At 38.1% G+C, this 20,426-nt stretch overlaps 1 protein-coding gene across 4 annotated transcripts in view; it reads left to right on the top strand.

Annotated features, from left to right (window-relative positions):
* Window positions 1-20,147, top strand: part of stim1a (stromal interaction molecule 1a) — a 33,117-nt gene extending 12,970 nt beyond the window's left edge. The window contains exons 5-14 of one of the 4 annotated variants that reach the window (XM_043258870.1): window positions 1,303-1,414; window positions 2,159-2,274; window positions 6,624-6,801; window positions 12,127-12,304; window positions 13,838-14,005; window positions 14,357-14,457; window positions 14,545-14,774; window positions 15,558-15,638; window positions 16,307-16,691; window positions 17,553-20,147. In XM_043258870.1, coding sequence (XP_043114805.1) covers window positions 1,303-1,414; window positions 2,159-2,274; window positions 6,624-6,801; window positions 12,127-12,304; window positions 13,838-14,005; window positions 14,357-14,457; window positions 14,545-14,774; window positions 15,558-15,638; window positions 16,307-16,691; window positions 17,553-18,069 — 2,066 coding nt within the window. In that variant the 3' untranslated portion in view covers window positions 18,070-20,147. The remainder of the gene's footprint in view (window positions 1-1,302; window positions 1,415-2,158; window positions 2,275-6,623; window positions 6,802-12,126; window positions 12,305-13,837; window positions 14,006-14,356; window positions 14,458-14,544; window positions 14,775-15,557; window positions 15,639-16,306; window positions 16,692-17,552) is intronic. The other 3 variants (XM_043258872.1, XM_043258871.1, XM_043258873.1) reach the window with 3 other exon arrangements.
* The last annotated feature ends 279 nt before the right edge of the window (window positions 20,148-20,426 follow it).

Below are 20,426 nucleotides of genomic sequence, written 5' to 3' on the forward strand. Positions count from 1 at the left end.
TTTAAGAGTTTCACTTAGGCGCTGCTGTGTTGCTTTAAAAATAAAGTTAGCCGCATCCCTGTGAATGATGAAAGTCACACTTGCTATTTGCACCTCCTTCATCTGGAAATGAAAAGTCAAGTCAGGCACATTGTTTTATGAGATTGCATGATGCGTCGTGCATATTTAAATACCGCGTTCTTGGATCTCGCTGTATACTCTCCGCAATGTTTGTCTAGGGTTCAGGCATTCTCTTTGTGTTTCCTCTGGTCCTTGTTCTCGCTCTCTCTCTCTTTATTTCTCTCTCTTATCTGTTTTATCCTGCATTGCAGCTCTTCCTCAAACCACAGCTGAAGAGCCAAGGCTATGAAAGCCGATCTATCCCAGCCAAGCACACACACACACACACACACAGAGCTGAGCTTTGTGCCAGGGTCAGGCGATAGAGATATACTCTTATAGTGTTTTCATTGAGAGCTGGCAGTGTCTGGCTTCTTTCAAATGCCGTGTGACAGTGAATATCTGTTATTTATGCCAGTGTAATATTTATATTTCATTAAAACGTGATATGTGCTGGATGGTTTTTATGCCAACTGTCACTCTGCTCTGTATGCTTAATTTTTGGTGTCTTTCCTTTTTCTTTGAAATACCATGGGCAGTTTTGATCGCTTAGTATGTCATTGCCTTTGATGGCTGACTAATTGGAATTATTCTTGGCATCTGGCAAACCTCTTTTCGTGCGTTTGTCAGAATGTGACATGGCAGAGAACCCTAGCAGTGTCCCAAAAAGTCATGTCATGTGGGTAATCAAATAATTACAAATCTAAAAATATTTAATCTTTTAGTAAGTGCTTTTATCTTGTTTTTTGTTTTAACATTAAATTAAAATGTTTTATGGATTATTAGATTTTATTATTTTTTTTTTATTACCTCACAAATCCCATCATAAACCCCAGTTCAAGTTAAGTTCACACACACACACACACACACAGTATAATTAGGATAATTTATAAGTTGATTTAAGAGTGATAAATTCAGCATAAAAGAGAAGCTTCTTCAGATTCAGATATGGACACTTTTTCTCTGTTCATGTTCTATTCCCTACAGACCTCTGATGATGTGACGATTTTGTTTTTTAAAAACCGTCACGATTCTTACTAAATTAAAAACTCCATTAGGACACACGTTTTAAGTCAAAACCACCCACTTTTGGTCACACATTGTATTACACGGCATTTATCAGCTTGTTTTGAAAAATGAGTTCTGATATGTGATGAAGCTCATACATTTGGCCTAATTCTAGTTCGCATTTCTCTCTTTTAGTGTACAACTGGACAGTGGATAAAGTTGTGGAGTGGCTTATTGACTATGTGGAGCTGTCACAATATGAAGAAGCCTTCCGAAAGTTGAATTTCAACGGTACATCCATGCCCCGGTGAGTAACGGACCAGACAACTCCGTAATTTGTAAAATAATGTATGTAATATAATGCAAAAGTTATTTTATATTATTTTAATAGTGCTATATATGTGTTTAGAATTATGCGTATTCACGTATGCACGCACACCACTGTTACAAAGGCTTTTATGCAAACCAAGATTTAATTTTTTTTTTTTTTTTTTTTAATGTAATTTAAAATTCATTGTATACTTGTTTTAATAAATGTTTATTTAGTAATTACCACCCTATAACTTTTGAATGGTAGTAAGTAAATAAACAATTTATAACACCTATTCTGTCCTACTTTATTAAGCCCAGACAACGGGAATTCATACTAAGAGGACCATTTTTGGGGAAAAGAAAGCTGTGCTATTTTCTTGATGCTAGTAGTGAAAAAAATGAACACAGCAGCTTTAAAGAAAAGAGCGGATGTGTTGAATATATTTGAGACCGTCCTCTTAACTTCTGACTTGCTGGTTAAAATAATTTGGTCTAAATGATGGGAAACACTTAACATTTTGTTCTTTTTATTCTGAATATCATTTATTCTGTTATGGGTAAGACAGAAAATACTTGACAGTCAAAATGTCATCATTTATGGATTTTAAAATCTATCTAAAAATGGAAAGTTTTTCTTTTTTTTTTTAGCACTGAAACTTTTTTTTTTCTCTCTTCGGACCTCTTATTCAGAATGCTTCTGCTCTATTTTTGTATTCTTTTACGTATTTTTCTTTTCTAGGTTGGCTGTAAAGAACGTTACTCTGACACAGACCGTCCTGAAGATTCTGGACCGCAGTCACTTACAGAAACTCCAGCTCAAGGCTCTGGACACGGTTCTGTTTGGAGCTCCAATGAGTGAGTGAGGTTTAATTCTGCTAAAGCATCATAAATCAGATTTCGGTTAGTTGAAAGCTTATAATTTACGCCTTTTGATTTGTTGTATGTTTTTAGCAATCTGTACCTTGTGTCTGCTTAGTTGCGATCGTTTCTATGTGTAATCTGCGTTTACCTTTTTAAACATGTTCAAACGTGAGCCAGCATCAGATGATTTATAGCCTGCTAAAACATGCAGGTTATCATCTATGGTTATCTACTTGGGCTTCAGACGTCTTGTAGGGAACTGCGAGCAATTGCTGATGTACATGTAGGAGGGACGGTAGAAAAGCACACATGGCGTTTCTTCTGATTTAGGATTGGTATCTGAGAAACAGCCAACTATTATTTTGGACTGGCACTTATCTGAAAAACTGTCAACCAACATAGCTTTGGCCTTCAGGAAGTATTTGTTTAAAACCTTTGTATGCAGGAAGGTGAAATTATTATTATTTTTATTATTATTTATTATTATTATTATTATTATTATTGGTCAGAGAGTGAGTAGCTACACTACATTCAAAAGTCTGACATTTATTAATTTATTATTATTATTTTTAATCATTTATTTGATCTAAAATATAAAAACAGTAACAATGCTGTGGGGAAAAATAACTTTCTTTATGGTAAGTCAGTTACTTCGGTCTTTAGTGTCACATGATCTTTCAGAAATTCTGATATGCTACTCAATAAAACATTTTATTATTATCAGTGTTGACAACGGTTGTTATGGTAGTTATGTTTTGTCAGGTTTCTTGGGTAGATATTTTAAAAGAACAGCAATTATTTTAAATATATTACAGCACATTAACTGTAACTTTTGATCAATTTAATAGCTGAACAATTGATTTCAATGAAAACAATATATTTAAGCAATAGTGTCTGAAAACAGACTGAAAACATTTTTTAGTTATTTTTAGAGCAGAAAAAGACCAGACAAATCATATTGCCATATTTCACCATATTGTTTAATGCGATTTTTATTTATTTTTTTTCTCTCTCTGCAGTGGCCCTTTTTATTAAAATTATTTTTTCATCTTTGAGTGTTCTTTGAGACCAATTAGCCAGCATCCACAGCTCTAGCTTGGCTTGTAGTCTCCTGCTGTAGGCTGATGGAGAAGGCTTGAGGGTTTGGTTAGGGAGGGTTTAGACGATCACTCTGTATTCTGAGCACACGTCTTTGGCGCACTAAAACGGACACGGCCCGTCTTGTCTAGCCCTCCAGAATGCTGCTGTACTGGTTCGGCAGGTTCACAGGTATTTGTAAAAGAAAGCATTTTTGATCCATTCCTTTTCATTTGTTTAAATGACGCTTTTGTTTGCACAAATGCTTGTTCCCAGGAGCACATTTTTACAGTGGGAATGTTATCTAAAGAATCTGCCTTGACCTGGAAACGGGATTAGTCTGTGCCAGCGTGCACTCGTTTCTGTTTGCTAGCCATCTATCAGCTCGGATTGCACGTCAGAGATTGTACAGTAACCCTGCGACGGGATTTGATTTACGCCACGCCCCAGAATACACCGGGGCTGACATAACCATGCGCTTCACATGCCTTTTTGTTATGAGAGGGAACAAAGTTGTTTTAGTGCTCGAAATAAGAGTGTTTGACATTTTATGAACGTGATTTAGCACAACTTTAAATGTCTTGTTCAGAATGCGGTTCCAGATCTGGCCAAAGCACTAGTTTTTATTAGCTAGGTGACATGTCTTCCCTTCTGTTATTGGCGTTGTTTATAAATATTTATTTTGAATTTATAGCTCCTTGACAGCGAATTGGCCCGAAAAAGCTGGGTCATCCTGTCAGAGATGTTGTGAACAGTGTGCAGGTGTTCTCTTTTTATGTTATGTATATATTTATTTCCTTCTTTTTGTATAAAAGAGCTACTTTGTGCTTTTAAAATTATAGTTTGTTGTACTAAGTGCACATACTTTACAACAACACTCACAGTGCAAAGCTTTGAAATTCAGAAAGTAACTATGGATGCATTACTTTATTGGCTGATAATTATGGCTGATAAAATATGTATGTGTATAAATATTATATATATATATATATATATATATATATATATATATATATATATATATATATATATATATATATATATATATATATATTTTTTTTTTTTTTTTTTTTAAGATTAATCTAGCACTCAAAGTAAACCACTGATATATTGACACTGTTATATATAGTATAAATATAATATTGACACTGTAAAATATAAAAAAATTTAAATATATTTTAAACAACAGATTTTTATTTAGAAAAAATACTATGTACGTTTTAAAATTGGACATTTATGTGCAACGATAAGAAAATAAGAATTTTGAAAAAAATGTCATTAGAATTTCTGAAGATCATGTAACTCTAAAGTCTGGAATAATGACGCTGAAAAATCATATTTGCATTACCGGAAAAAATATTCACAATTTTACTAAGCAGAAGAAATTTGCTTCAGAAACATAAAAAGAAACTTAATTCTATATTTTCAGCAGATGACTTTCTATTGATCATTGCATACTTTTTTTTTTTTATTGTGTCATGCCACGTTTTATTACTTTAACATCTGTCCTTCTATTGGAGCGAAAATGAAACATTTCTAGTTGAGGTTCTTACAACAAAAACATGGCAAACTAAAATACTACAAAAGTCTGCCTTTCAAATCCAGCAGCCTTAATTTTAGACATTTGCATTCGCCTTCCCTACTGTGGTTCCTATTAGAAAAACATCTGCTGTCAGCCGTCGAGACTGTCAGTGATCGTCACGGAGATCTTATCAGGCAGTCATAGACAGAGGGTCTGTATTTGGCAGATGTCATTGTGCAAGTTGACTCTCAAGAGGTCCGGCTCCAGGAAACCAGGGAGATAGTGCAGCCTGCATGTGACGGCTCAACACCCCCTACTGATCTTTAGACACAGAGATCACTGATCTTTCATCTGCCCGGTACCTCGGGACAATACTATCGTCAAAAACACGACTCGCATATCCCCCGTTTTTGTTAAATTGCTGACACAGTTGACAGGTTTTAAAAGCCTACGCCTCAACGTTTAACAACAACATTTGAATAATTTGTCTCCAGAGAACGTCCCATCACGGGCTTCTGCTTTAGAGATTTGTTTTTAATGTTAGAGCCGTGGAGCAGCAGTTAGCGCAGATGCTCCAGACACATTGAGCTGTGGTTCTTGTGTGGGTCATGCAGGTTTAAGTTCGCCTTTTTTGTTTGTTTGTTTTGCATTTCCTGTTATTCTACACTACCATTCAAATGTGTGGAAGAATTTTTGTTGTTGTTTTGTTTTCATTGCACAAATAAAGTGCATTTATTAGATAGTAATTTTACATTAATAATATTCCACAATACTTTTGGTTTTGCTGTATTTTTTAAGAAAATACAGCCTTTGGTGAGTTTATTTCAAAAATCATAAGAAAACCTTTGGCTGGTAGAGTATAAAAAATACTGCAAAAAGTGTTTTAGTGTGTTAGATTTTGGTTATTAAGGCTATCAAGCTAATGCAGACCAACTATTTTTTTGCATGAGACAACCGCTCATGCTCCCTAGAGGATGAGGAGTTGAGAAGAGTGTTATTTTCCATCTCTCAACTAAGGCATTTATATTTAATCATGTTTATGTACAGATAGAGTAAGAAATTGAGTCATCCAGGGTCAGGGCTATGTGCTGTCCCCGGGCTATTGTTAGGTTAACTGTCTTGCCCAGTGGCACAGCAGTGGCAAGTATTGCAGGACTGTAACCGCAGAAGCCCATGTATCCCTACTGTAAACCTAAATGAACGCTTTAACCTTCACTTGATGAATGCACCGCAGCTTACTCTGTGTTCTAGTACAATATTTGCAAGAAAAAAGCTTTTAATGCCATGCATTAAACGGCTTTGTGGGAAGCATTTGGGCAGCTTGCAGAGAAAGCCTGTGTTCTGCGTGCATCGGTTTACAAACTGATTTTCGATGTTCGTACCTCATTGTGCAGAATGCAGATTGACTTCTACTACTACAACCTACACCTCAGCTTTGCACTCTTAAACGGGTCATGGGATCCCTTCCAAAACCTTTTCAGCTGCCTACATATGCAGCATTTTAAAGCATCGTCGACACGCTTCTCATGTGAAGGCTGTTGAAGGTGTCCTTTGTTTTATTCAGAACTGAAAAGTATCAATTCAAAAACTGTTCAGCCTATTAATAAAAGGACTATTTTACCCAGAGGCATTATTACGGGCAGTTTTATTAAAACTGCAAAAAATGATTTCATTCGTGTTTTATTCGCTGTGTTTACTAAAGGCCTACTCGTCTAATGGACATACTGGTTTCTGTCTCTCACAGTGAACAGACATAACCATCTGAAGGACTTCATGCTGGTGGTGTCAATAGTCATCGGAATGGGAGGCTGCTGGTTCGCTTACATCCAGAATCGCCACTCTAAAGACCACATGAAGAAGATGATGAAAGACCTGGAGAGTCTCCACCGGGCAGAGCAGAGCCTTCACGACCTACAGCAGAAGTGAGAACCTGTTCTTCTCTTTCTCTATTTTTAGATACAAGTGTAAGAGACTCTGTAGCGACCCTCGAAGCATTTGGAACAGGTGTATGGTGTTCCTTTATCAGTCCGTTTAAATTGTTTTTGTGTCTTTGTCTGACGCAATGTGTCTAATGCCGCACTGTTGCATGAAGTTAAACTGTGCTTTTGAAGACTTTTGATAATCAAATGTAATCCTTTTTTTAGTGGAAGGAACTACTAACTGAAGGTGCATCAGTAGTTGTGATTACTACACTGTGTTTTATGCACAAGAGCTCATAAAGTGACAATGGCATTACATATGATATACCGTCTATCTAAATGAGTTCCTGTAAGCTTTGATATCAGACTGATTGGTCTGTTTTTACAGTGTTCAGTGAGCCTGAACTTCCCTTCTGAGGGAACAGGATATGAAGCCGCATGGGAATAAACAGCAAAAGGGAACACATGTTTAAAATAAATAGAATGGCATGAAAATGAAGAAATCTGTCTGTCCATCTATTGTTCATGATATCTATCTATCTGTCTGTCTATCACTTTATGTTAATTTCAAAGATTCGAAGTTCTGTCCTAATGGTATGATGACTTAATGATTTTATGATAGGACAAATGAAAACTGCATATTTGGTAAAACGTTGCCTTCTGGTACTTGTAATGTCAAATGAAACCAAACAACCATGTTCCAATTTTTACCAACATTTATCAAATATTCAGTTTATCGTAAGATGACACAATGCAATTCACTTTCCTTTTCTGAAAAACTTTACTAGAACTAGAATTTATATTTTAAACCCGTTACACAGAATGAGTCATTGCTCACCGAGATCTTTTACCAGCAAGTGTTAAATACGTCAGACGGTGTTGTTTGCAAACCATTACACAAATGCTGAAGATGTGAGAATGCGGATAACGTCCTGATCCCTTGATTCGCTAGCTTCCTACAGAGGTCCTCGCGCAGACTCGTAGTCTGTCACCTTTTGAGCGAAAGGCACAGGAGCGAGTGTGTCCGGAAGAGTTCCCGTATCCCTTTAACATGTGAGCGAAGTGTGAGTGTGTGTGTGTGTGTGTGTGTGAAGGGGACGAGGCAGTGGAAACTATGCAAAGTGTGTCTGTTACAGTGGAGGACGTCCAGCATATTGTGTTCTGACTCAACCGGCCGAGTCATTGGGTCACGTCTCCGGTGATTGGTGGGTGAGAGGCCTACAGTGCTTCGGGCGCCCCGGAGGGAGGTGATTAACCCCGGATACTTCGAATCATCTCAGCTTTTAACTCAAGGATAAAAATAAAACGAATGCCTTGGCCAGTTATGTCATACACGAACGCAGGTCCTTGTGGGCTGTCGCTTCTCAAAAAGTACATTTTAATTTCATGTAGGCTCGTTTTAGGAACAATTCGAGATGAAACGAAATGTCAGTTTGCCCTTTAAACGAGCTGCAGTGGCCGTTTGTATGTAGGCTTTTTTTTTATCTCCATTCGAGACGTATTGTGAAAGCTTATCAAGGCCACTTCTGTTGCGTCAGGCTTCGCAGCAGTTTCCTGTGTAGGTGTGTTGATGTGTTTCACACCAGACAAACCTCTTCCAAATTACCACACGATCGATCCCTGTCCAGTCACACTGAGTCAGAAATGAGGCGTAATGTAAAGTGCCCCTCCTGCATGGCAATTTACAATTCAGTTTGATTTGAGTTGCATGTTACGAAGTAGAATTTTACATTTGTGGAAGGATGTTGTGGGTGGGTGGGATTGCTTTAGAGTGCCACCATGAGGTTGCTGGGTCATTCTGGGTTGTTTGACTGGTAATGCAATCATCTAAGCATCCTACCAAAGTCGAAAACAATTTCACGTTTAAAATTATAGACACATTTTTGTATTTTTATTTATTTGAGAGCACTACTACTACTACTACTACTACTACTACTACATTATTCTTACACCTTTTTTCATATGTTTATAGAATTTTATTTAGATTTTACTACTTGCATACATCAGTCAAGCCTTTGAAATATATATATATATTTTTTGTGTTTCTGAAAGATGTCACCAAGGCTGTTGCAATTTTAACTGTTTTCTATTTGATTTAAAAATGAATCCTTGTTTGGCAAAGCCGATTTTCAGGATTATTACTTTACAGCATTGTTATTTTCAGCATTATAGTCAAATGGTGGTTATTTATTGTTATAATAATAACCATGCTTCACTAGATTAAATTACATTTTGAAAATATATTGACACACAAATAAATTTTAAAAATATACATATATAAAAAACAATTTCAATAGGTAATAGTTCACAATGTTTATTTTTTACTAATATATTTCATCAAATAATTACTTCCTTGGTGGGTATTAGAGACCGCATAAACATTGGACAGATCTATAAATACAATTAGTTCTCTATTTTTTGACTTTCACTTTAGCTTTGAAAGAGTTTAATAGAGAAGAACTTTTACAGCTGTCTTCACTTGTCTTTACTGTAACTGGCACTCTGGGACAAATTACTTTGAAAGTTTATTACTTGGCATTTTTTTTTTTTTTTTTAATTACTGAGAATTTCATTTTAGTTCTTTCTCTAGTGTATTAGAGGCAAGCTCACATGACTCTCATTCTATGAGACCATCCTCATTCTCTCCCACAACTCTCACATGCTCGTTTGACCCTCGTAAAATCAGATGTGAGAGAATGTTCTATCCGTGTTTATCCAAGCTTGCAGGTGCACGTTTGTGGGAGAGGAATAATAGAAGAATTGAATTAATCATTGCATGCAAAGTCTAGTCTGTTATGCGTGGCGTCTTTTGTTTTCATAACTCTACTTTCACCAGCACAAAAGAATGTTTTGTATGAATTTGTGAGTAAAACAGTCGTCGTTCATGCTCGAGCGAATAAGACAGGTCAGACTAAATGTTTCGGTGGAATATGGAGAAGTTGGTAATTGAAAGATTCGAAAACGATTAAAACTTTAAAGCTTCCTGATTGCGTGGTCATAAAGAGTTTGAGATTGTAAGTGAGAAGACTTGTCTTGCTTTTATATTTGTTGTTGGCTTGTAACACTGAGCTACTATTACTTGATTTAGAGGATGGTGAATGGCAGAGGTCAGGATTGAGTGCTGAAGATTTTCAGTCTTGGCTGGTCGTTCAGATCACCTTACACTAGTCCTTCACTCAATGACCACTTCTCCCCCAATCCACCTGTTTGTTTTTCCATCAGGCCTTTGGTCTGCCATCTTCTGGATATCAGTGACGTTGCATGATCCATACAGCGGCTGCATTCATTCCAAAATCTCATTCATGTTGTCCGTAGACAAATCGATTTTTACGAAGCTTTCAAAACGGATCTACCGTGAGTTTAAACAAGTGATGTATACAAAGACGGTCTGATTTAAGGTTCATATTAAAAGCCTAATTCCCTGTGAGGAATTGTGCTACTTGAAATCCAGGAGCAGTTGATATTGCGTCTTTGAAGGCAGTCAGGTGTCCCCTAAGATTTTGTCAGTGGAAATGCCTCAAGTGAAGCACCCAGACAGATAAAGCCTTTTCCGTTAAAGGAAGATTGATCTGAGGTTTTATATAGACCCGGCCGAGTGCATCAGGGGCCCCATGGTTCTTCTCTCTGTCGCCAGGAAAAATTGTTAATCCTGCCATAGCTCAGGAAAGCCTAGAGTTGTCAGTGTTGTTTTCGCTACTCTTTTCTACTTTATGACATCATGTTTTTTTTGTCTCCTCCTTTTTAAAGCCGCACCCCAGTTTTGCAATCAGAGTTTCCTGTGAATGCAGTTTTTGGCTGACTGAATGTGCTGGGTGTGTGTGTGTGTGTGTGTGTGTGAGAGATTGTGGGATTCTTTTATCCTGATATTGGACTTTTTATAATGGATTTTTACGATGACCTGACATTACCTGTTGTTGTTGTTTTTTTTTTTTTTTTTGTAAATTACAGATACTTGTAAAACCATTTGTCCCCACAACTTGTTACCAAAAAGAGTATTTGCAGTTAGTGATAGACCAGTACATAAGCCAAGTCTATTAACTGGCCAATAGTGGACCTATAATGCAAACAACAATTATTTAATTTCTTTATTTCATTTCATTTTCCAGAATTATGAACAATTCATAATTCTAAACTTACTTAATATATTTGTTTATATGTTTTGTTTAAATAAAAAAACAACAACACATTTTCTGTTTGGTTGGATGTCGTATAATATCAGCTGTTCTTGGCTCTGCTCTCAAGATTTCAGCCATTGATAACCATTAACCCACATTTTCTTAAACCTACTTTTGGTCCAGTCACATTTGTCTTAACTGTGCTTCACATTTTGCAAAGCTGTCCTGCTGCAGAGCATTAAACCCCTTTGAACCTCCAGCCACGACTCACTGGCCCTGAAGTTAAAAAGAGCACAGCTGGGTTTAAGGAGCTGCTGTGAATTAACTTGTGATGTTTGTCAGGCAGGAATTTTATCAAGCATGCCTTAGTTTCCTATCATCAGTCACCTTTTATTTTAGCACATATCTTATTTATTATTAACATGTTATATGTTGTTGCACAACTATCTGTTTGCTGAACTGTAGTTAACAAGATGAGATTTGGTTCAAAATGAATGAGACGTCATGTGATTGGCTAACAGTTTAGATCCGCTCCAGTTACTGCTGTTTTTTCATAGTCTACTGGTTTTGAATAAAATGACTCTTAGTTGCAAAGTTTAAGACTGAACGTGGTTTCTCTAGTCATCAACTGATTTAAGAAAATTCTAATGTTTTTTTTTTTGATGACTGAATTGTCATTGAAAATTACCATTGAGTTGTGGGACAAAAAAAAACTGATTTTACTGTATATTTGCATTTACCTTGGCAAGCCTTTTTATCCAGAGTGACTTGCATTACATTCAGTGAATGCATTTATTAGTTCATGCATTCACGGGGAGTCATGACATGTTGTGCTGTGTGATCCGCAGGAATTCATCTTGCATATAAAAATGCACATTTTAATGACTTCTGTTGTTCACGTCTTTTCTCTTCTGAAAGTTTAGTGCACAATCTTCGCCAGATGTGGCTCGGTTCATGAATATTAATTACGTTATGTAACATTTCACCCTTAAGCAAGCCTTGTTAGGTGAGCGCCTGGCATTAGTAAAAATGCTGTATTTTATTCAGCCCACTGCTAAAACAACCGTTTGACTTCTTCTTGATCCCAAAGTTGTTGGTTTTACCCTGCTGGCTACGTTTTCTTTACTTTTGCAACGCGGTCATGCAAAATAAACAATTTTGTACTGGTAGAATGTAACACTGTGACTGATTTTGTGTGGTTTTCTTCACACAGGCTACAGATTGCTCAGGAGGAGCATCGTTCAGTGGAGGTGGAGAAGGTAAACCTGGAGCAGAAACTGAGGGATGAGATCAACGCTGCCAAACAAGAAGCTCAGAGACTGAAAGAGCTCCGAGAGGGAACTGAGAACGAGCTGAGCCGTCAGAAATACGCAGAGGAGGAGCTGGAGCAGGTAAAAGTCAACTAATAAATATGCAAGGTGTTCAAATAGGGTTAAGCTTAGATCTAACTGGTCTAGACTTCAAATTTGCAGGTTTATCCTGATTCTGATTCGGTAGGCTTTCTTTGCAAAATAATGGTCAGGAAGTGGGTGGAAATTCTTGCAAGATGATCTAAATGGTTATCAACAGAAATGATTTCCTGTACTGTTGTTTGAGTTCGAGTATCTTCCCAGTGCAGTGTCCACTGTGGCCTACTTTACCGAGCAATTACCGCAGCGCTGTTGCATAAGGAGCAGTTTAAAGCTTCAGATCTGGAGATGAGTCTTTGCGGGAGCTGAAGAGAGAATTATAACAAGCTCTGATATCTCAAGGACAGCAAGTGGTTCCTTCTGTGACGCTGTAAGGGTTCAGTTTGTATCCACAAGTGGCATGAATAGACCTGAATCGTTTGTTTGCGTTGGTGCCCCATGTCGGCTTTTTAAAACCCTGGCGCTAAGTGGGTATTCTGGGTCATAGGGCGGCGCAAATCTCTGTGGGTTTGAAGCTCATTAGCGCTGTTCTGTAAGAAAGGGGTCTTTCGGCTCTCTGACCCCTCAGCCCACTCCCCGAGGCCCTTATTGAATGAGCTCTGTTTATTTACCGCTGTAATGGAGGAGTTGATTAACTGTGTTTATCTTAGTAAGGTTAGGTTGGGCTACAAAGCTTATCTGTGGCTAATTAATTTGCATCTTGTCGTAGCAAAAATGTTTCAGGCGGTGAAATTTATGCTGTTTATTCTCATTAGCTTGCCAAATGAGTCATTTGTGAGTCATGTAAATTGGCTAATTGTCATAATCGCATATGCAAATTATGGGGTAAATAGAAGAAGTTGAAAGGTTAAATACGGTGTTGCAATTTTAGTATCCAAGCGTTTGGGCTGTTGATTTGCAGCATTTATAGATTTTGTAGGGTTCTCTGTTGCATGGTTATTTGCTAACTACATTTAAACCATTTAAAAAGTGTTTATTATTAATAAAATAAATTAACGAAAACTAATATAGAGTGAAAAATAAAGAAAAAAGATTTTTCTAATTTTAGTTTGACTTAAAGTGCTAAAATTTACTTTAAATTTATTTATAGTTATTTTACAAAAACCTGCAACTAAATATTACAACAAATATGATAGTGAAAACAGAATTCAAAATATAATTTTTTTTATTTATATCACTAGCCAGGTTTCCATCACCATATATTAATGTGCATTTAGAAGTGTTGCTTTAATTTGCAAATATGTATTTTTCTGCTCGCTTGAAGTGGTTTTGAATGTTTAAGTACTTTGCGCTATGGTACAGCAAAACCTGCCTGTATATATATATATATATATATATATATATATATATATATATATATATATATATATATATATATATATATATATATATCAGTTGATAAGAGCAGTTTTTATTTTTCAGATTACTCCCATCTGAAAGCAGCCTTGTGAGGTTTGCTTAATGCTCTGCTTTGCCTGGTCCTCTGATCTGATTTGTCTCTGGCGCCTCCTGCAGGTGCGTATGGCCCTGAAGAAGGCAGAGAAGGAACTGGAGTCTCGTAGCAGCTGGTCTCCTCCTGAATCCCTGCAGAAATGGCTGCAGCTCACTCATGAGGTGGAGGTGCAGTACTACAACATCAAGAAACAGAATGCAGAGAGACAACTACAGGTGGCCAAAGAGGGGGTGAGCAGCATTTGTCGCAATCATTCATTTAGCTAAGATGGAACAATGGTAAAAAACGATTATTAAAGACTTAAAAACTTTGTACAACTCTAGAATATGATAACAGACTTAAAAATTCTTTAGAAATAATGCATGTTTAGGAGGATAATAGATTGCTGCTAATAACTGCAATCAAGCATTTTTTTAATATATAAAAATGAATTAAAAATAAAATAAAAATTGTTTATTTAATGCAAAGTTTTACCAAGATAAAAAATTGAAACCTATAATAGATTTGTGTGATATCAGTAGATTTAATAATAATATAATATAAATTATATAATAATCATCTTCTTTACAAAAATGGTTTAGGCAGAAAAAATTAAGAAGAAGAGAAACACCTTATTTGGAACGTTCCATGTGGCACATAGTTCTTCACTGGATGATGTGGATCACAAAATACTTGCAGCCAAGTAAGTCACACAAGCATTTCTCAACTTTTATGAATGGCAATGGGAAAAATAACCGTTAAGACATACCGCCTTAATCTGTGTTTCCAGGCAAGCACTTGGTGAGGTAACAGCAGCTCTGAGAGAGAGACTCCATCGCTGGCAGCAGATTGAGTTCCTCACAGGCTTCACACTGGTCAATAACCCTGGCCTGCCCTCTCTGGCCTCTGCTCTCAACCTGGATCCCAGCTTCATGGGCGGCCGTGGCACACCCCAGCATTTCATGTCCGACGACATGGATGACATGGATGAGGACATAGTGGCACCTGGAACGCTTCAATGTAAGGACTTACTGGACAGCGATAGGGATAAGACGCGGTCAACCAAAGGCCGTGGTGTTTTAACCAAATCTAAAAATCCATAGTTTTGAGCTATTTAGGTCTGTGCGCAAGTTCTGTCAGAAATGGTTGTATGCACCACGCGTGTTTGCACTCTTCTTAATTGTACTTTCTGCTGGAGTGTTTTCCCTCCATCTACAGTGCGTTTTCCATCGAGAGGAGTACTTCGAGATCTTCACTTCACATTGCTGTCATCTGTTGTTGAAATGGAAACTATGCACTCTTTGTACAGATCTTCATGTTAATTCATGTTAATTCAATGGAGGGTCACAGAGTAGGCCAAAAGAAACAGGCCCATATGCGAGTTAAGTGCTCCAGTACAAGTCTGAAGTCCAAGTCTGACGTTGTTGTGGATTGTAATGCTCTATATCTCAATGTGTGAAATAATATTAGCAAACAAGAAATTAGTTGTTTTCCCAGGTACAAAACATGAAATAAACTATTTTTTTTTTTTTTTTTTTTTTTCATTGGGCAAAATTTATTAATTTTGAAAGCTGTATTGCTGATCTTTCCACAAAATATCTTGAGTGCTGTTCTTACAAGAAGTATTCTTAGGTATTTTCCAATAAGAACTCAAATCCTTGGTGGGTTTTTTTGTTTTTGTTTTGTTTTTAAGTAAAGCATTGCAAAAAAAAAAATCAAATTGTAAAGGTCTGTTCTTGTAGCACTGTGTTAGTACAGTTATTAACAGTTGCACCCATACCCTTGCCCCTTACCCCCCTCCAGATGCAGCATGGCTAATGGGGCGCCGAGCAAGTGATCTCTGGTCTTTGAATTCGGATTGCCAGTCATTTTGGAAGTACTCTGGTGGGCTAAACTACCATGCCCTTGACCCCAACCACTCCTCTCACTTGTTTTCCTGAACCACTCTCTTTTAAAGCAATAGGCTGCACATAACCCTAGCTCCCGCTAAGGGAAACTGGACAAAAAGGAACACACCCAGTCTGCATCTCTCAATCTTGTTCTTATCCATAGCTGTGAAATGGTTTACTCTGAAATGCATGATCTCTTTTAGTCTGTTTTGTTTTCTAGTTTTCCACACATCACTAAGAAAACCTCAGATTTGTAGGTCAATTATTCCCCTTTTTTTAAGTCTTAAGTACCTTAATTATCTTGGGATAGTTGGAATAAATTCAGAATAGACCCTTTTACATCCTTAACGCACATTCCTGGTCTTATTATAAACTATTAATCGATAAAATGCAAAGTTTAGTGTATGACATCAGTCTATCTTGTTTTTCACAAACCAATCCATTTCTGATGGATAGAAACAAAAAATGCACAATGCATGAATGGGTTGGTTAGGGTCCAAACTTGTCCACAACTTTCCTATTGTGTCTATACACTTTTCCTTCTTAGCACCTTAGTCTCAACCTCACCTTCTCCAGCTTGCCACCTGTCCCCCAATGTTATTTCTGTGTCTGCATGGTCTGACTTATTTCTCTGAGTGACCTTATTGTTTTGTGCCCCTACAGCTCCCAGTATGATGTCACTCCGGCAACGGCACATTGACCCGCAGCTGGCTATGGGCTCGCAGAGGTTGGTAGAGAGTTGTCTCGCACTTGGTGGGCAGGAAGGGGAGGGTAGCTTGTACTCGTCCAGGTCTAGGATGGCGCTACGCCAGGCGCGCAGCCAATCTTTTGGGCAGTTTGACGCTGTGGGACTGCCTCCTCTTTCATCAGCAGTGTCCCATCCTGCTATCTACTCCGCTGCCTCATCCCACACTCCCCACTCCTCCTCCGTCGCTGCTGCCCCTCATGCATCCCACTATCACTCTTCACATTTCCAGCCCATGGATACCATCCCAGACCTCCCATATGATGCCAGCCCAGAGCGCCCCCGCCGTTGCGGCAGCTATGGGTATCGCTTCAATCTGTTGTGCTTGTATTGTGCTTCTCACCTGGCATGGTCCTGGGACTTCGTCCAAAACATTTAACAGGACTCTTTTACCACACATTTCACACTTTCTGGTGAACCACTACTTGCGGGGTTTGTTGATATAATTGGCTATACTCACTACAGTTAATGACATTGAAGCTTGTAACTTGGCTGTCTAAGTTCCTGTGACGTTCTACCTTGTTGTTTAATCTGTTCTTGCTCCGTTAACTTTGAACCCATTCTCACACCTGCATGCCTGAAATGACCATGTGGTGCAGGGGTGGCCAACATCCTGCAAAGTCTAGCTCAAGGCTCTTTAACTCCAGTCCTCGAGACTTCAGTTTCAACTTTAAATTGGGACTGAGACTGGATTTGGACTTGAGGCTTAGTTAGCTCAAACGTATCCCAAAACACCTTCCTGAAAGACCTTGATTAGCTTGTTCACATGTGCTTATTGGGGATTGATAATAAATCTGGAGGACCGTGGCCTTACAGGAACAGACTGGACACCCCTAATATTGTGTGTCTGTTAGAGCTGTCCAATCACATTCCTGGAGGACCATCTTCCTGAGTTTAGCTCCAACATGCATCAGTACTTGGACTTGCAGACTTGGACACCCCTGCTCCGTTAGCTTGCACTTTTCTAGCACTTGGTAGGTGAGCCTTGGCATGTTGAGCTTCAGTTTAGACAACTATTGAGGGGATTAACAACTCACTAGTGAATTCAGGTAGTCGTAAATTCAGTGCTACCTTACTTACAACCAACAAGTTGTCTTTGTGATTTAGGACTAGTCTGATATCTCACTCATTTCTTGATGCTAATTTCTCCATTTTCATTCACAGGGACTTGAATCGCTCTGACTCAGATTCCTCCTTGTGTATATCCCAGACTGGCGAGCAGCTACGCCTATCCTACAGTTCCAAAGGCTTCCCTGTGAAGCCCACTTCACTCCTGCACGGCCCCTATTCACGCTCTGAAGAGGGAGCCCACTCCCACGCGCACAATGGAGGCAACAGAGTTCATGATGGGGGTGCATCTCCCGACGGAGGTTCTGATAGTCCCATATTAATGAAGAAGGTGTATGGCATAGAGAAATCCGCCAGTATGAGCGAGATCCATGGCTCCCAGGCGGTCATGTCCATGTCAGAATCCTCGCGCTCCTTAAGCCCAAACTCCACTGAACCCGATACGCCATCCCCCACTGGACTGACTGGGGGGAAGGCCGGAAACCGCATACCCCAGATCTCCTCAAAAAAGAGCCCCTTAGAGGAGGACAGTGGCTCCACAGGTGAAGACACTGACTCTGCCGCCAGTCGCAAGAAACATACCTTCAAGATCTTCAAAAAACAGAAGAAATAAGATAACTGGACAACCTTTTTGTTTTCCCCTTGCTTTTCATTTTGTCGTATTGTTGATATAAATGTTTTGATTTTTTTTTTCCCTTCTGGTCAGAAGTTATGGCACAACCAAACACCTTTCCGAGGTCTTTATAGAAATGTTTGCTTTTTCAGAGGAACACTTAGGAACAAGCATGATGAGTGGGTGAGTGGTTACGACACACCAGTGGGAATGGGGCTATTTTTTTGGGGTGGGGGTGGGAGGGTGTAATGCATTTATTTATTTAGCAGGATCCAGTGCCAGACTTTCAAAGGAATCTTCTCTCTAATGGACTTTTCTTTCCTTGTATAATCTGTATCAGTTTGCATGTCTTCGCCTTTGTTTGATTGATCTTTGAATGCTCCTAGATGTTTGCTTGGTTCTTGTTCCCCTTTGCTTAAAATGCGAAATAGCCTGGTTCTTTCATTTCTATCCACACACTCCTTTGTCTTTCAAGTTCAAATGAATTGTCAGATGAACGTTTAATGGCACTCTTCGATAAGTGTTTGTCGATGGTCAGAGAAACTGTAAAAGGGCTGAACTATCAGTGTGAATCTCCCCTCAACTATTTTGCACTATTTCTGAATGTTGATGTGTCGGTTTTGTAAAAATAATTTAGAACATGCTGGAATACGCACTAAAACGTTTACACAAACCACGACACTGAACGTATCTCAAAGGCTTCAGGGATTTCTAGTATGTTGAAAAATTACACAATTAGAATATTTGATCATTGCCGATCATTCCAAATCATTTAGAAAAAAACAAGGTGGCTTTTGAATATGCACATTATTATTTAAAAAATGTTTTGGAGCATTTACTCTTAACCATGCCCCTGCTGACTGTTTCTATTGGCATCATCCAAACTCCCAACATCCCGAAGTTCCTAAGAAAACATCTTTTTCTAAAAAAAAAAAAACTGAAAAAAAAAAAAAAAAAAAACAAAGAGAAAAAAAAACGTAACGTAAGGCGAATGCACACTTCACTTTGTACAAATTACAGAGTAATTGCAGCTTCGGCAGATCTTGTATTTAAAGTGCCAAACTAAAGCCACCATCCAGAAAACGTACACATACTTTTCAAAGGTTATATTTTGGTTTTATTAGATCACTGATCTGAGATGTCACTTTTTGAATAAGTTTGCTGTAAAGGTATAGATTTGGTGTGTGCCTACATTTACTGACGTGTTTGAAAAGAGCTTGGATATATTTTGTTCCTGCTGAATTAGGTCATTACTTTTTTGACTCACAAGTTCAATCCTTGTTTTCAGGTGCTCTTTTATATCATGTTAAAGCTCGACCACACGCAATTGCTGTTATAATGGAGTGACTTGCCTTTAAATGGTCAGATGTTCGGGCAGACGGATTTTACCACTGTGCATTTTAGGAGAAAGTGGAGATCAGTCTCTGTTCTTCTTGTGGTTTACATGATGTTCACTAAGATAAATGTCTTTTTATCCCAGAGCACTGAAAATTACAAGCACACTTTCTGGAAAGAGAGGGGGTTAAGTATCAAAAGGTTTGGTGAGGGATGTCACTATGCATTTTATTAGTTTTTACCCACAGGCTTTGAAGGTCCAACGTATCCACGAACCTGGAAGCAAACCAAAGCAGCGCTGCACGAAACATCTGTCACTTCTTTTTATGAAAGATGGTACAAGACCACATCCAAATGTATATCAACCAATCAGTCTTTAACAGATATACAGCTGTGCAGATGTATTTGTTTCATCTGTGCCTCATTTGCACGAAGAAGCTCTTTTGTCAGTGAGTATGTCTGTGTGCGCGCATCAGTCCGGTCCAGTAAACTGCACTTAACCATGTTGATGCATGTTCTCAAACACGGACAGGGGAGAGATGGGAGCTGTTTTAGACTCTGTTCCCTTTTAGATATTCCTGTTCACTTCTCCGTTTGAGCTATTTATGCCTATACTGTACAGAAAGAGGTGGCGAAACAAAATAAAAATGATAAAATTTTGCATCTTCTGTAATGTTCAAAACTGTAGTCTTCAAATTTTATGGCACTCCTGCATGAAAGCAATAAAAAAAGTTTTAAAACGACTTTGCATTATTCTGTATTATTTTTCCCCATTTGTGTGTGTGTTCATGTCACCCCAACTGTCTGTTGTTCTGTCTAGCTGTTTTTTTCATGTATATTTTATATTTACCCATCTTTCATTCAAGCTCTTTATTTCAGCTAGCTAGATATTGTTCTAGCTATTGTTCTATCAATATATTGTGTAATTCCAATCAGTTGTTCCTTCCAGCTATTTATCGGTCTCAATCTCTGTTTGCGATGTTCTATATGTATTTGTAGGAATAGATGGACAAGATTGGCAA

The sequence above is a fragment of the Puntigrus tetrazona genome, chromosome 15 (assembly GCF_018831695.1).
Source record: "Puntigrus tetrazona isolate hp1 chromosome 15, ASM1883169v1, whole genome shotgun sequence".
Classification (NCBI taxonomy): domain Eukaryota; kingdom Metazoa; phylum Chordata; class Actinopteri; order Cypriniformes; family Cyprinidae; genus Puntigrus; species Puntigrus tetrazona.